Source organism: Zonotrichia leucophrys, chromosome 20, assembly GCF_028769735.1.
Source record: "Zonotrichia leucophrys gambelii isolate GWCS_2022_RI chromosome 20, RI_Zleu_2.0, whole genome shotgun sequence".
Classification (NCBI taxonomy): Eukaryota; Metazoa; Chordata; class Aves; order Passeriformes; family Passerellidae; genus Zonotrichia; species Zonotrichia leucophrys.
Window position 1 is genome coordinate 2,705,409 of NC_088189.1, and position 16,150 is coordinate 2,721,558.

General features: G+C 51.1%; 1 protein-coding gene across 2 annotated transcripts; it reads left to right on the forward strand.

Moving 5' to 3' along the window:
• The first annotated feature begins 926 nt into the window (after positions 1 to 926).
• On the forward strand, positions 927 to 15,272 carry RBM38 (RNA binding motif protein 38). Of its 2 annotated transcripts, none has more exons than XM_064729767.1 (4): positions 927 to 1,280; positions 1,946 to 2,069; positions 2,684 to 2,738; positions 14,436 to 15,272. In XM_064729767.1, the coding sequence occupies exons 1-4, from the start codon at positions 1,113 to 1,115 to the stop codon at positions 14,758 to 14,760; spliced, it is 672 nt and encodes a 223-aa protein (XP_064585837.1). In that variant the 5' UTR covers positions 927 to 1,112; the 3' UTR covers positions 14,761 to 15,272. The 2 variants fall into 2 exon arrangements, with proteins under 2 accessions (XP_064585837.1, XP_064585838.1); XM_064729768.1 differs by lacking the exon at positions 14,436 to 15,272 and adding an exon at positions 13,858 to 14,427 and having other exon boundaries at positions 942 to 1,280.
• Positions 15,273 to 16,150: the final 878 nt, after the last annotated feature.

Sequence of the window (16,150 nt, forward strand, 5' to 3'; positions counted from 1 at the left end):
GCAGTTCTTGAGATTCTGGGTGATGGAAAGTATGAACAAATAATGATTTTTGTGATCCTGTCCCACACCCCAAACTCCAACTGATGCTGGAGAGGAGGAATTAAAGCATTGCAAGCACCCCACCATTGAGTTCACCAGTGGTGGGTTGGGTTTTCAGCTTTTGTTTTCCTGCAGTTATGGACCAGGGGCTACATGCAGCACATATGGGGCTGTCCTATAGTAACAATTCTCCCAGGTTTGAACGGCAGGTCAGGTCAGTGGCTGGAGCTGCCTGTCCTTTCATGGAACAAAATGCAAAAGGAGGACGGTGGAGAGCCCCACTGCTGACTACCAGTGGAAATGGGAACGGTGCATCCCTGTCCCCAGAGAGGCTGCACAGGTGGTGCCCAGTGGAGAAGCAGGAGGCTTAAGCACCTGCTTGAGAGAGATAGTTCTGAACCTTTGTTCACTCCTCGACCCCTCCCTGGCTGTTTCTCCCTGTCAATTCCGTCCAACACCACCCCTTCCTCCTGCCCTGCTTCCACCGCGTGCCACAAGGGCTGCCAGCTGCCCACGGCTTTGTCCCTGTGCCCGAGCCTGCCGGGGACCGAGCGCTCGCCGTTGCGATGGTTGTGCAACAGCAGCGGGCAGGGGTGCGGGACAGCGCTGCCCAGGCGGGATCTTTGGCGGGAGCGCTGCCCGCGCCCGGCCGGCCGCGCTGCCCGGCCCCGCCGGGAGCTGCAGCGAGCGCGGGGCCCGGCCCGAGGGTCCGGCCGGGGGGGATTCCCGGTGTGTGCGGCGCTGCCGGGCCCGGCGCGGGCCGGGGGCTCGGCGGGGCGGGGCGGGGCGCGGGGACCCCCGGGCGGGGCCGGACTACGCGCCCCGAGCGCCCCTGCGCGCCGGCGGGGCGGGGCCGCGCGGCCCTACAAAGGCGGCGGCGGCGGCGGGGCGGCCGCTACTCACCGGCACCGGCGGGCTCGGCGGGGCCGCGCTCGGCTGCAGGCGCGGCCATGAGGCGGCTGTAGGGCCCGGGAGCCGCCGCCGCTCCGCTGCCTTCGGCCGCCGCGGGGGGCTCGGCGGGGCGCGGCTCTGCCCGGGGTGGATGCCGGCCGGGGCCGGCCGCTGCCGGCACCATGCACACCGTGCAGAAGGACACCACCTTCACCAAGATCTTCGTCGGGGGGCTGCCCTACCACACCACCGACTCCTCCCTCAGGAAGTACTTCGAGGTCTTCGGGGACATCGAGGAGGCGGTGGTGATCACGGACCGGCAGACCGGCAAATCCCGAGGATACGGCTTTGTAAGTGCCGCTCCGCTCTGCTCCGCTCCGCGGCGGGACGGGCGCTGCCCCGGGGAACGGGCCGGCAGCGAGCCCCGGGCTGCCGAGCCCGCCGGTGTGCGGTGACAAAGTCCCGGTGCGGCCGGACAGACTCCCGGACAAAGTCCCGGTGTGGCCGGGCGGGCCGCCCGGTGCCGGGCGCTGCGGAGCCGCCGCCCGTCCCAGCTTGTGCCGCTGCGGGAGCGAGGGGCTGGGTCGGGACAAAGGCTGGGCTGGGGCCCGGGAGGAGCCCCCCGTGTTGTCTGGGGCCGTGCCGTTCGTTCAGCACCTGCTCCCCCCTCCCGCTGTCCGTGCGGGTCCCCGCATCCCGCCCGCAGCTGCCCTGAGCTCCTGTGCGCGGGGGTTTCGGGAACGGCTCCGCCAGCCCCTTAAAAAAGGCTCGGGAGGAGGTGGAAGGGCAGGGGAAAGCAGCTGGCACCGGCCCAGCGGGGAAACCGGGCGGGGGGAGCGCCCGCTTTTCCATCGAGTCCCAGCAGCCCTTCCCGTCTCGCCGTGCAAGCGAGGCTGCACGAAGGGAGTTCGGCTCCCGATTCAAAATAGAACAATAAATAAACTCCACTTTAGTGCCTGTTGCTGGAGTGTTTACAAAGCGCTGTTGCTACAAACAAGGCTGTGCTCGATTCCAGGTGACCATGGCAGACAGAGCTGCTGCTGAAAGAGCTTGCAAAGACCCAAACCCCATCATTGACGGCAGGAAAGCAAATGTGAACCTGGCGTATTTGGGAGCAAAACCAAGGAGTATTCAAACTGGTGAGGCATCCAGGAGATCCCATCTCTCTGTATTAGAATAACTTGTAAGACAAGGAAACAAGTTCCTTGGGCTGGAATCATCTGATCTGACGATGCACATTTATCTGTCCACCATAGTTCTGATTGTTGGCTGAGGACACTGCATGGTCCAGTTACCTCTCTGCTGTATCTTCTTGTTCAGCCCTGCTGCCCTAATGTTACTCACCAAAGTTCATATAACTGTGTTAAAGCTGTTTCCTTCCACGGCAGATCTGTTTGCCCGTTAACCTCTTTGTTACATGAGAATTAACTGCAAGATCCACTTTGTCATTTCTGCCTTTGGTTTAATGACCGCAGTACTCAGTGTGTAAAATAAGGCTTTATACCCCATTGTCTGTTCCATAGCAGCACGTTCACACTGGGCTTTCATCATGAATTCCCATCTGCTCCTCGTGCATATCACATATGCATGTTAAATTTAACTTGTTTCTAAATGGGGCTCTGAATTTGCTCACATGCATAGCAGATCAAATGCAAAGACGTGTGCTGTAATTCTGCCTGTGTGTTACCAGTTGAATGGTACAATGGATGCCATTCATTAATATTTCTTTTTTTCTGAACCTTTTTTTTTTTAGGTTTTACCATAGGTGTGCAGCAGCTACATCCAGCCTTCATTCAGAGACCCTTTGGGTAAGTGGAAATGTTTCCTAACGGTCTGTTTGAGATCAGATTCACAAATCAACTTCCTCATTATTTAAAATGTGTGAAAAAAGCCTTCGCCATCAGGAGTGGACAATTTCAACAGCTGTTGTTAATGTTCAGAGTACTTTATTTCTGGTGGAGATTTCAGAAGTTTTGTGCATTTGTCAGCTTTAATGTAATTCCCAAAGATCCTTCTTTATCCTTAGTAAATCTTAGTCATAATAAACCCAGTGCATTGCTCGCTGTTTTGCCAACTTCAAGAATTCACAGGAATTCAAATAAATGGAAAATAGTTTCTCTATTATAGTACTTAAGGTGTCAAAACAATTAAGCAAATTCTGTTCTCATGTTTCTCAAATAAGATCCTCTGCTTCCTCTGTGCCATTTCCCACGTAATAACGCTTAGGATACAGTTTTATCCTAGAAAACAAATTGCATTGGAAACAAAGTCTGTTACTTAATGAAAGTAACATTAGGTCAAAAATTGATTTTGGACAGATGTTATACAAGGCTTGAATAGTCTGCAAAAGTGGGCTTTTGTCTGCTGTTTTCAATAGCTTATACCATCCCTACTCGGTTAGAAAAGTCCTCTTTTTATACATCTAATAGGATCTGGCAGCTGCTCGGCAAAAGACAAGTGTGCTTCACGAGAACAATAGTGACTGTCATACTGCCCTCATTTAACTGTTTAATGATTGATGCAGCTCTTTTTTTAAACCATTTCAGAAAGTGAATATTGATAAGGTTTTTTATTATTATTTTCTAAGAGCATTAAGAAAGTAGGTGCATTTTTTAAATGAGTGCTTTTGAGCACTGCCCTGGTGTGGTTTTTGTGTGACTCTAATATAAATAGATGGGATTTTGGCCTTTGTCAACAGCAATACTTCATCCCTTCCCTGCTCCCCGCTCCTTTTTTTTGGGGTGTTTTTTTTCTTTTTCTTTTTCCTTTTTTTTTTTTTTTTAAGAAAAAAGAAATCTGCTAACAATAAAACTTTCATTCCTCTGCCCTTATGGCTGCAGTTGCCAACTGCCTGGGTAATCTCATTCCGCTGAGTTTCTGGATGTGAGAGGCTGTGTTGCCACAATAATGCACGCCCCGTGTACGTGTGCTGTGTGGGGTTCAAACACGCTGCTTCTCGCAGGCACTTACTGCTGAAGGCCTTGAAAAACATCTGCCATGAAAGGAAGAGTCTCCCCTTCTTCGGGGCAACAGCCACATCAGTCTGCATAGACCAAATGCTGCTTTTTAATAGTTCTCCTTGCATGGGGGCTGCAAGAGCTTTCACAGCCCCCAAAGCAGCAGCACCTTGAGATGCAAACCCAGAGGCTTTTGCATGGCAGTGCAGGAGAGAAGTTGCCAATAAAAGCAGCCTCTGGCGAGTCCTGCCATGCATGGGAGCAGAGAAGAACAAAGTGGTGAAGCCCGTTAAAACTCCTCTTTTTGGCAGGAGCAGCTCGCAGATTATCTGCAGTTTTCTGGGTGCCCTTCCTACCCCGCAGCCGCAGCTCTTGAAAACATTTTTTTTTCCCAACAGTTTGCTTTTGGTTTCACATCCAGAGGAGTGTGGGATCGACTGATTACATGTTCCTTGTGATCTAGACAGTTCCTGTTGCAGGCATTGGTTTCATCATTAAACCAGCAGAGCTGCAGTTAGCACATACAGTGGAGAACATTATAAATTATTTATCAGTTGCCAAGAGACAGGAACCAGGAGAATGGAGGGCTGGAGGCAGGGGATTATATATCATTATTTGCAAGCATCAGTAAACAAGAATTTAATTGAATTCAGTCATTGCTGCAGCAGAATCACTGGAAATGTGGGTTTTGCAGAGTGTGTTTACCTGAGCACCACCTTTACCTGAGCACCACAACTGGGGCTGCTCGGTGGCTTCTCAGCAAAGCCTCAGGTGCTCGGTCGAGCAGCAGAGCTTGGCTGCCAGTTCCCTCTTTGTCTCCTCAGCAGACCAACAAAACTAAGAGCCTGCCAAGCTCCACTCCTGCATTCCCTTGGACCCACAATTTCCTTGGCCCTCAGTGGGATATGAGGAGTTTGTCGGGGTCTGTCACTGAATTGCTGCTGTCTGTTTGCACCACGCCGGGTGGATCCTGACCTTTCCCAAAGGGAGCTCAGTGGCTCGGCTGCTTTGCCCCTGGTGTGAGAGGTTGCCGGGCTCTCCCTCCTGCAGTTCCTGCCTCTGCAAAGTGTTTGTGCCCGGGGGTTGGCATTGTGGTTTCCAAAAGATGATTGTCATGGGGCACAGGGTGCTTGGTGAGCGAGCTGGGCTTGGCAGGGCAGGAATGAATGAAGAACCGTTAACTCCTGGGCAGTTAACGAAGAGCAAGCAGCCACTCATGTCCCAGCTATCAAGCCACAAAACGCAGGTTTTGGTGAAACCTGAAATGAATGGAAACTATGAAAATTACCCAAACACCAGAGAGGATTATTTATAGACTGAAGGCTTCCCCCCCCAGCCCCAGACACCTCAATGCAGCTGTAAATATTGCCAGGGCTATGCGGAACAGAAAGAGAAACCACGAGGAGCCTCTCTCCTTCCTCCTGCTGTCCTGGCAGGGGAGGCACTTGCGCAGCAGACAGCACGGAGTCAGTAGTAAATCCTGTTTGGAAAAGAAGTTTCTAGCCTGTTGTAACCAGAGATCTTAACAGTAATGCAAGGCAAAGGATCTGTCTGTGACTTGGAGATGCGGCTGCTGAGTTTAGGGAAGCAGCATTGGGCCCGGGGCTCAGCCTGGGGCTTGCTTGCAGACTGTGCTTTGCTTGGAGGCACCTGGCAGTGCCAGCATGTCCCTGCAGCTGCCATGCTTCATGTGATCAGGTGATGTGGCAGAGCTGCTTGCTCCCACCTCGTGGTTCCCTGCTCTGGGACTCTGGAGGGGGAGGCAGGTTTGAGTCTGTGCAGGGAGTGGGGATTCCCTGGTTCTCCTCTGTGCTTGCTGCTCTGGACACAGCATATGGCAGATGCATTCCTGTGGCTGTGCCTCAGCGAAGGAGCTATCTGTGTGGGAGATCTACCAGTGGCTGAGTAAGTGACTGAGCTCTTGCAAACATAAAGCTGTCTCTTGTGGCAGGATCCAGCTTTTTCCATAGCTGCACGTTGGATGTCATTGCTCCAGAGACCCCATCCATGTGTAGTTACTTGTTTTGGTGGCCCCCTGCCTCTGGCCCACATTTGGCCTCAGCAACATCAGAAAGAGTTAAATCCCTTTGAGTTTAAAATTTCACGCGTTGATGCTGCTGCAGTTAGGAAGTGAAGAAAGTCTCTCTTTGTGTCAGCCCAGCCTCCCTTGCAGCTGTTTATCCTTAAAATTTCTCTATTGGGTTAAAAATAAAAGGCAACAAACTTTCATCTTTTCTGTGGTTATGCTTATAAAAGGGGCACGTGCTGTGCCCAGCCTGTGTCAGCTGGCATCCCCCTGCTCCAGCTTCCCACTGCCCACTTGCCCAGAGCTGGAGGCTGCAGGATCCCATCCCACTCTGCCAGGCTCATGGGGATGGAGCACCCAGCACCTGGTGTTATCCTGTGCCAGGAACATGAAAGCTTGGGGGGGAAAGGGGGCATTTCGTAAGAAATGTCCAAATCCATTTTCCAAACGGCTTCAGCTGCTGGTTCTCATGCATGGTGACTGCTGTTCAGACCAAATGCTTGCCAGTCAGAAAGAAATCCCTTTCTTATTTTTTAAAATTATTTTATTTAGGTTTTTTTAAGCATAAACATGTATTTATAAGCAGTTCAGACAGCTTTGAGAATTTTCTTGAACATGTGCTTCAGGATGCCAAACACTCGTGTCAGGCCCAAGGGTTTGGTGTGCCTGTTTTTTGGGGTTGGGGCAGAATTTGGTCATGTTCTGCCTGTAAAACAATACAAAAGCATGGTCTGATATAGTGACCTCACACTTGGCTATGTGAATGCTGTGAGCTCAGACCTGTTGCAAGGGACAGGCTCTGGGTGAAGGATCTGAGCCATTCTGGGCAGTCAGGGCATGGGCTTGTGTGTGATGGAGAGAGCCTGAGCTGGCTCTAGCTTTGTCTTTACAGCACATGGCTTGAGTTGTGCCATCTTCTCTGTGATTCCATTGCTTCTGGTGGATTTCCTCTTCATCCTCCTCAGCAGCAGAAACCTGAGTCCTTTCCCGTTGGTGCAGGAGCTGGGGAGTGGCAGATCCAAAACCCACCTGTGTTGCTGTGGCTGGTGCCACAGAGTCCCAATGTGGCAGATTGATGCACACGTCTGAATTTCCAGAGCAGCTCAGCTTGTGCTTGATCTCATCTTTCCTTTGAGCAGCTGCTGGCATATGGGCCCCAACTCGTAGTATTAAGCACATGCCCAGTAATTGGAATGATGAATGCAGCCCTGGGCACCCTGCCCTGGCGCTGAGGGCACCAGCCAGGGAACCAGACAGTTGTTGTGCTGATAATTTGGTAGCAAGGACACCGGGTCACTTCTAAATACGACTTTTATGAAGAACTTGTTCCCCACGGATGGGAGCAAGCTACATACCAGAGCTAAATATACTCCATGATCACAAAAGATGAAAAGTCCTGGACCTCGGAGTTAAAACTCAGTCTCCTGTTTCTCAGTCTCCTAGTGCTGTAAACAGAGTTGTGCTGTCCCCTGCAATTTCCCTGTCACCAGCTTTGAGCATTTTAATTCTCCTCTGTCAGACTTGAGCTGCCCTGGCCAAAGCAGCAGAGGCTGGAAAAACCCTGCTGGATCCAGGCATCCCCCATGATTCCAGCTTGCAGGAAGGTGTGGATGGATTGGATTGAGATGTCTTAAATGTTCTACTGCCACAAAGGGACAACTGGTAGCTGAGATCACAAACTCTTAAAATGGAATTTCTTTCTTGACTGAGAAATTACTTAATTACTTGTTTTATTAAGTGCAGGCCTTCTTTTATCAAAAAGAGATATTTCATTGCTTTTTCTGTAGCTGAAGCATTCTGCTTCAAAACACTTCATCTCCAAGAGAGGGGTTTAGATGAGTCAAGTGAGTGGATGGTTTTAATTAAAGGTCAGTGGAAGGGATCACGTGTAAAGAAGGAAAGTCTGTTAAAAATGGAACCAGTTGAAAGTAGTCACTAATGTGTATTATTCCAAAACTTGTCAGGTACTTCAGAAGACTCTAGAGATGTTTCTGCCGTTGATTTTCTCTAAATTGCGGAAGAAAATTGGAGAGCTCAGTCAAAGGCAGAATTCTGGGGCTTCCTGAGTTGATCTGTTGGAGACCCTGGTTTTCCCTACCATCCTACACAAGGATGTTGAAGGACTCAGGTTCCTGTCATGCACTGGTGTGAAACAGTCCCTGTTTCTTCTGTCAGTTAATTTCTGGTTTGGCTGTGCTGATAACTGGAAAGGGGAGGGGCTTTTTCCTTCTCTGGAGAGCTGACCAGTTGTGGATAAACTTCCATGTGGCTTTTTCCTTGGTGCCAGATGGCTCTTGTTTCAGGCAGATGTTATCTCCTGCTACCTGAGTGTTTTTCAGCCTGCTTCTCTCCAAAACTATTTTTGGTCTGGCCCAGCATGCTTTTGTGTAGGATCATGGTTTTTTTTTTCCTTCTTCCTTTGGGTGTGGGGGAAGCAAGATGCAGAGGATAAAGCTGTTGAGCCTGGCTGTAACTCATAGTGGAGCTCAGCATGTTGATCTCACACTCTTGGTTGAGCTGAGGAAAAGTGTTAGATCTTTGGGAGGTGTACTTCTTTCTTTGGTCTGCAGCCTTTTTTTTACTTCTTTCTGGTTTTTTCCCCCACTGACTGCAGTCTGGGACAGTCTGTGTGGCACATCATGCCTTGGTGATTGCCGCTGGTGTGGTGACATCTGCTCCCAGCAGGGAAGCAGGAAGCTCAGTCCTGTACCTGTCTGCACAGGCTGCTGTGTGCATCTTCTCAGAGGGACAGAGGAGGATGAGGAGAAGGCAGACAGGCAAATCAGTTACAAGAGGAGCAGAAATTGCCTTGACTGCTTTGCTATTTTGTGTTTGTGTCGTGTTGCAGCAGGTGATGATAAGTCCCATGGAGCTGCAGAGTTCATCCCTGTGTGACTTTGAGCTGGCTGGGATAGCTGGCTGATGAGGCAGAAGCTGTTGACATTTCAGGGCATTTTTAAATCAGCTTTAGTGGGGACATTTCAGGAGTTGGAGCTTTGTCATGTTGTGGTCAGAGCCCAGCCCTGTCAGGGAATGGTGAGGGATGGTGGAGTGATCAGGGCACAACCCATGTCCTGATCTGTACAGGTGTTAGTGGATAAACTGTGATCCCCTCCTGGAGTGGGAGTCCTGGTGGGCAGGCAGGGACATCCTGCAGCCTCCTCCCCATGTCTGCACTGAGAACAGCACCTGAATTTCTCACATTTCCACAGCCTGTCACCGTGGCTGGGGCCCGTATGATACCTGTGGCCAGCCCTGCCTGCACTCCACACACGTTTACTGAGTGTCTCCTCGAGGTGAGTGCTTGCTGGCTTGGGAGTGTCCCTCAGGAACGATTCCTTGGAGTGTGAATCACACAGGACGTGTGCCTGCATCCCCAGCTGTGCCGTGGTGCCCTGGCACTGCCAGTGCAAGTGTGGGGTGTGCTTCCCAGAGCAGCTTTCAACTCAGGAGCCCACTTCAAAATGCACCTTTGGGTGGATGTGCCCTGCAGGCAGTGCCTGGAGGTGTCACATCACCAGGGGCTGTGCTCAGCTGGCTCTGCAGCACCCCCAGCACCCCCTGCCATCACGTGCTGTGGCAGTGTGGGTGTCCCTGTGGCAGCCAATGGGTCAGCTCTAGTGGAAATGGAGGCCAAATTCCTGGGGTCAAATGCCAGAATTTGTGCCTTCAGTGGCAGACACAAAGGGCTCTGTTTCTTTTATTCTTCAAGGAATAAAAGGCTGGTCGTGGTGGTGGCATTTGTGTGCTGATCTCTGTGAGGCTGCCAAGAGCCCTGTGCCCCTCCTCGTTTCCCAAATGTTTGTGTGATGCCGTGTCCCTCCTGACAGAGGGCTGCAGCTGTCTCCACCTCTTCAGAGCTGACAAAACCAGCTCCCAGCAGGGCTGGCAGAGATCAAGGGGTCAGGAACTCCCACCTTGTTGCTCTCCCAAACTCATGCAGCATGCAGGAGCAGCTTGCAGAACAGCTCATGGCTCATGTGTAGGAAGTCCTGAGAAGGTGCAGCTAAAGCACATTTTAGGTGTAAATCTGGTACAAAATAGTCAAATACATGAAGTGTCTCTGAGATGAGCTCTGCTGATGAGAGCTTGTTCCTCTTCCCCAGTGTTTGGTTAGAGAAGTGGGTCACATTTCCTCCTGACTTGTCCCTTTTTCCTTGCTGTCCCCCAGCCAGCCCTGCCCTGCTGCTGGGTGATGGCAGCTTTTGAAAGGCACTTTTTCATCTGCCTGGGGTCATGGGTGCCTCCCTGACATGTCTGAACACCTCCACCCAGGCCTGCACCTCAACAGGGCCCCTTTTGTTGTGTCCCCCACCAAAGCAGGACAGAGCCTGTGTCCCTTTGCCAGTGGCTCTGTGACCATCCCTGTGCTGGTTCAGTTCTGGCTGCTGGGGCACGGTGCCACACGGTCAGGAGCTGGCACCATGAGGGCCCTGCCAAGTCCCTGCTGTCCCTCCTGTGCCACTGCTGCCTCTGGGCTGAGGTTTGACCCTGCTCCTTGTTTTGGGTGGCCTGTGCCCGTGGCTCGTGGTGGTGCCAGCAGCATCTCGTCCATCTGCTGTTCACAGGGTGACTTTGGTGTGTGGTGGCCACGGCTGAGCACTTGGTTGGTGTTTTATAATCGCACCGTGTGTGTTTTTGATGAAGTTCTCTCCTGGCTGGCAGGGCCCATCGTGGGGGATGGAGGAGAACTGCAAGGGAGGGAGGAAGGGAAAGGCATCTTAAAACACAGATGTGACTCATCGTGTAGAAATTCAGATTAGAGTTTGCTGTTTTCTAGAAAGAGAACTACAGAACATCTTTCTTTTTTAAAAAAATTATCTCCTGAAGAAGTCATGTTCAGGAATAATGGAAGAGGGGAAATACTTTAAAATTTTCTGTGGATGCTAAATGTAGCCAGCAGAGAACTTCATCCTCCTGCACTGGTTTGTTTTGTTTGTAGCTGCAAGTCATCAAAGTGACCTTACTTTGAGTTGTGTGTTTATTTTGATTGATGAATTACCATCTGTCCACCTAATTCAGAAGACCAAATTGCATAATACCTTGATTGAAATTTCTAGCTGAATTACTGAAATCCTACAGACCAAGAGAACCTTCCCTTTTACATTGACATTCCCTTTAGAAGCAGCTCTTGGAGTTGCTGAGTGTGGTTTTTTAGTGCAGTACCAGCTATTGTGAGTGATGTGTGCTTGTGTATGCCCTGGGCTGGTGGGATGGATTTCTGAGAGCTGAGAGGGTCCAGGAGCACATTCTGCCTTCCAAGCTAATGGTGCTTTTTATTCCAAATAGCCCTGAAAAGCTGGAGTTTTCCTTGCTGCAGGAAAGATGTAGTGCAGGATGTTGCAGATTTGCTGTCTCTGGGCCCACCGAGGAGCTCCGTGTGTGAAAGCAAAGCCAACAGTGCAGAGTGTGTTGGGATGAGCTGGGGATGGCCTCTCACCCCAATGGCACCACGTCCCCCACATGGGCTGTGCCAGCTCAGGACAGCAGTTGGGTGGCAGCAGGGGACGTGGAGGAGCTGCTCAGGCTGGGTGATGCTCTGCTGGATTGTCAGGGCTGTCCTGGCTGTTTGGTGAGCACAGGTGGAATTCCTGTGGGCAGGAAAAGTCCAGGCCCCTCCTCTGCTCCTGCCGCTGGATGGTTTTTAGTGGATTGTGCATTTTTTGTTGCGTTTGTGGAGTGATTTTAGCTTTGTTGGGCCCTGGAGTACGAGGAAGCCTGGTGGCAGGGAGAAGTGAGGAGCAGCCAGAGCATCCATGCCAGTCTGGGATGCAGGATGTTGGCTGATCCACCAGGGCTGGAGCAATAACCATGGAGTGAACCTGCTCATGCCATGCCCAAGGGTCAGTGCCTGGGGGTGCCTCTGCAGAGCCTTGTCCCAGACCCTGGCAGACCCAGGAGCAGCATTGCACTCTTTATTTAAAACAAAATGAAAGAGAAAAGTCCCCAGTGACAGGCAGAGGAACCTCTGAGTGGGACTGAGCCCTGCTCCTCCAGGAGTGTGTGACATGGAGTGCCCTTGGGCTGAGCTGGTGCCTAAGCTCCAGCTCTGATTCAGCTCTGCTGGCCCCAGTTTAGATCAGAGCTGAACAAAAAGGGATTCTGTGCATTTCTGCTGCCTCATCTCATTCTTGTTACCCACAGGGTGATGCTGGGGATGGTGTGCTTATGGGCTGGAGGACTGTGAGGTCCCTCTTGCTGTCCTGGGGTGTCTGGTGGCCTCAGAAGAAGGTCTTGCACTGAATGCAAGGTTGAGGTGCTGCTCACCACCATCCATCCTCCCTGGGCATATGGAAGGACCCTGATTTCAGAGGCAGTGTTGCTGTGTGGGGAAAGGAGAGGAGAGCAGTCATTCTCTTGTCATGTAAATTGTCTCAAGCAAAAACAAACTGCATATGGGAGTGGGAAAAGGAGAGAAAACTCGTTCAGATGAGCCCTTGTTTGTGAGAAGCCTCTCTCCTGTCTGAAGAGCAGATTAAACCATCCAGTGCTGGTTGTAAAGCAAGTGGGAACAGCCCTGTAGGTGCTGGGTAGGAGGGACCAGCCCCAGGTGGACCCCGGCACACTGCAGGTGGTGGCTGAGATTCAGGGTGCTCAGATGGAATAAGGCTAACCACGTACAGCCCTGTGCCTTGTGAAGAGCCTGTGGGAGGCTTTTAAAAGTGGTTGTGTTTGAAAATGTGCTGTCACACACATCCACACAAAAATCCCCAAAATATTTGAATCTGCATAATCTCTCTGCAGAGTTTTGCCTTGGGGATTTTTTTTATTGGCCAAAATGAGTTGGGTTTGGAGACAGGGTGGCACAAGCTTTTAGGGGATGTCTTTGCCTCATGTGGTTCAGCAAGCAGGACCTTCTCCCCAGGGTGGCTCTGATCTTCCACTGGCCCTGTGCCATTTGCTGGTGATAGCCTGCACCCCCTTTTCTTAAACAAACCCCAGATGTGTCACCCTGCCACACTCTTCAGGCCACATAAATTTCCCATTTTTGCCTGGCCCATGGCAGTTTGTGTGGATGTACCTAAACCTTCAGGTTTGCACAGTTTTTGCCTTGTTTGAGACCTGACTTGACATGAGCCCTTTGGAAAATACAGCCCTTTCATTTCTATGCTTTTTTCCCCCCTCCCCTTTCCTCCTCATTAGCAGTTTCTAACAAATTAGTAGGCACTCCTGCATTAATCACCTCCAGGATCCCTCCATCTATGGACTTTAATTGAGGGTGACATTGTTGAGTTGCTCTCAGCAGCACAGCTCCTCAGGGCAGGGGCAGCCTGGGAGAAGCTGCACTTTTGGGCCCTCATGGAAAGGGCAGCGGAGATGCCAGGGGCAGATGTGACAGCTCATGGACTCAGGAGTGTCACCGCCCTGCCAGCTGCTGGGGGGAGGAAAGCAGCATTAATATCTCGTGTTTTACAACAAATACCCTGTAGCATTCCCTAAACACGCAGTGTTGTGGAAACATGGTGTAAGTGTGTAGTAACTGATAACACCTGGCAGGCTGGAGGGCCTGGGGTCAGTGGCCATCTGTGGTGGGACACATGCAGGGTGACACGTTGTCCCTGCTGCTGAGGTGTCCCACAGGGGCTGTGGGTGCTCGGGACCCTCACCCAAGTTTGCATGGACAATTCAGAAGGCAGAAAGTCTGGCAGGGACAGGCCGAGGAAATGAGGTGAGCCGGTGGCTGTGTCACGGCCTTGCAGGGAGCTTATTTTGGATTTCAGCAGCCTGGATTACAAGCTGTGGGAACCAGGGTGTGTGTATGATAGCAGCCCATGCTTCACCTTGCACTACCCTCAGGTCTGGGAGTGTTTGCTTCTCATCCCCTCGCTCGAGGGCAGCACTGCTGGGCAGCACCGTTTCCATGGCTGGCGCACATGAATCTGAGGGGAAGCGGGGCTGTGCCCACCCCAGCCCGTCGCTGACTCTCTCCCTTTCCCTCCACAGACTCACGCCTCACTATGTTTACCCCCAAGCCATCATCCAGCCCAGCGTGGTGATCCCCACCCCCGTGCAGTCCATCACGTCTCCCTACATCGACTACACGGCCGCCAGCCAAGCCTACTCCCAGTACACCACAGCTGCCTACGACCAGTACCCCTACGCTGCCTCCCCCGCCGCCGGCTTCGTGGGCTACGGCTACACCACGGGCACGGTGCAGCCGCCCCTCAGCGCCGGCACGCCCGCGGCGCCCGCCGCCGCCTTCGTGCAGTACCAGCCGCAGCAGCTGCAGCCCGACCGCATGCAGTGAGGGCCCGCCCGGACAATCTCCCGCCCTGCAAGGATACCACTAGGACAGCAAAACGACAAAAAAAATATAAAAGAGACAAAACAAACGCTCACAAAAAAAAAAAAAATCACCCTGTCCCTTTACTCCCCCGTATGTAGGTGCATATTGATGCCTAAGCTATTTATAGTGTTGAGGGCGAACCCCCGAATCCTTGCAGTCTGATTGTGCTTATGAAAGTGGACTTCTGGTAAGTTTGTTTTTTTTCCCCCTTTTTTTTTTCCTTCAATCTGGACAGATACTGTCTTGAAGATGTTCTAAAAGCGGCTGAAACGTTTCACAGGAAAGCGACAGATTCTTGCACACATGGCAGTCTGCTTCCATCACCTGTGGTCTTCTTTCTGCCCCCTTCCTTCCTCATCCAGCCTACAATCCTCTTATTTACTGGTGAGGTACAGAGGTACTTGGAGAACATGGAAAAAAAGCAATCTTATTTTTTGGTTGTACAAAAACTTTGTAATACTCAGAGATGCCTTACAGAAAAAAAAGCAAAAGAAAAACTATTTTTTAATATTTATTGCGATTTTATTCGCATGAGCTGTGAATTGCAGACAGAAGAATAGTAGTAAGTATCTGCCTTGTTTAATTCTCATTTTACTAAATTATTGTATGTAGGTAAAAGTTCTTAAGTAATTGCTGAATCACTTCAACATGCAAAAGGGAATATTGGCTTGAAGGAGAGCAGAATATTCCTTTAGTCAACGCACTGTACTATTTTCTTATTGTAATTGTTACTCTGTTAAGATTATCTCAAATTTAGGTATATTTTTAAATGCAAAAAACCAACCAAGAATACTGAACATTTTGTCTACTTTGGTAGATCTTTTGTTACAATGCTGCAACCTATGGAGACATTTACAGTATTTATGTAAAAGAGATTTGGGGCTGTTGGCCAGCAAGGTTTAGGAGAATATCATGAGTGGAGCAATAGAGAAAAAGGTGTTATGTCACTGAACAAATGGGTAAATGTAACCTTTTTATGCCTGTAATCCAACAGCCAAATAAAGGAAGAGAACAGGCGATGTAAGTGCATTTCTACAAAGACAGCAATAAACTATTTTAACTTTTAAGATTATTCCATGCTGTATGGTACCATGTTTGCTTGGCTGCCTTAGGGGGTATTTCCCAGCCCACCTGGCTGCCCATGCTGGGCTTCCCCCTCCAGTGTGCCAGGGTGGGCTGTGACAGGAGCCCCTGCTGCCACCCTGGCAGGCATCAGGGGCTGCCACCATCCTGCAGCGTGTCCCACCCTGCCCTGCTCTGCGTGTCCCGAGGCACCTCGGGGGTTCTGAGCTCACAGAACCCCGTGGGCTGGTGCCAGCTGCTTCCTCACACTGCGTGCAGCAGAGGGTGGGAGGTGCTGCCATGCTGGTGCAGCTCCAGAGGCAGCAGGGGCAGATGGGATCTCCTCCCAGGCTTTTCGGGCCATCACTTTCCTTCTGTTTTTTGCTTAAAATAAGTTGGGGGTTGTTTTTCTAAAATGGAATTTCTCTGAAAGAGAGTAGTCTGCCGGAGCCCTGTCCTGGTTAAGGGGATTTGCTGAGGGTGTCTCAGATCCAGCAGAACAGGCAGGTGCCAGCAGCAGAGGGCCTTTCACATTTGAGCCTTATTTGCTGCTCTGGTGCTACATTTGACTCCCCCCAACCAACTTGCTTTAGAAGTTTGGTGTTCAGGTTTTAACAATTACAAACTTCAAGAATTAATCTGTAGAAGTAAATAAAATGACTCTGTTTGATCATGCCAGTTATCTGGTTCATCTCCATAAAGGTCACAGCAGGCCTGGTGCTAGGAAGGGCTGCATTTTTGGCACCAACATCTGCTGCTGGTTCAGGTGGTGATGCCTAAAGCCATCCTGGGGGAAGAGAATGCTGTAGGATGAAAGCAGAGGCAGTTCAGCACTGTGGCTGCCCTGGGGAGCTGAAATGCCCACGGTGGGCATGTCAAATGTCACCA

Excerpts from the sequence above, each read along its gene's own strand:
- RBM38 (XM_064729767.1), top strand. The coding sequence starts at position 1,113 with ATGCACACCGTGCAGAAGGACACCACCTTCACCAAGATCTTCGTCGGG. Across the intron at positions 2,070-2,683 it reads ACCAAGGAGTATTCAAACTG|GTTTTACCATAGGTGTGCAG; the intron begins GTGAGGCATCCA and ends TTTTTTTTTTAG. Across the intron at positions 2,739-14,435 it reads TTCATTCAGAGACCCTTTGG|ATACTGTCTTGAAGATGTTC; the intron begins GTAAGTGGAAAT and ends CAATCTGGACAG.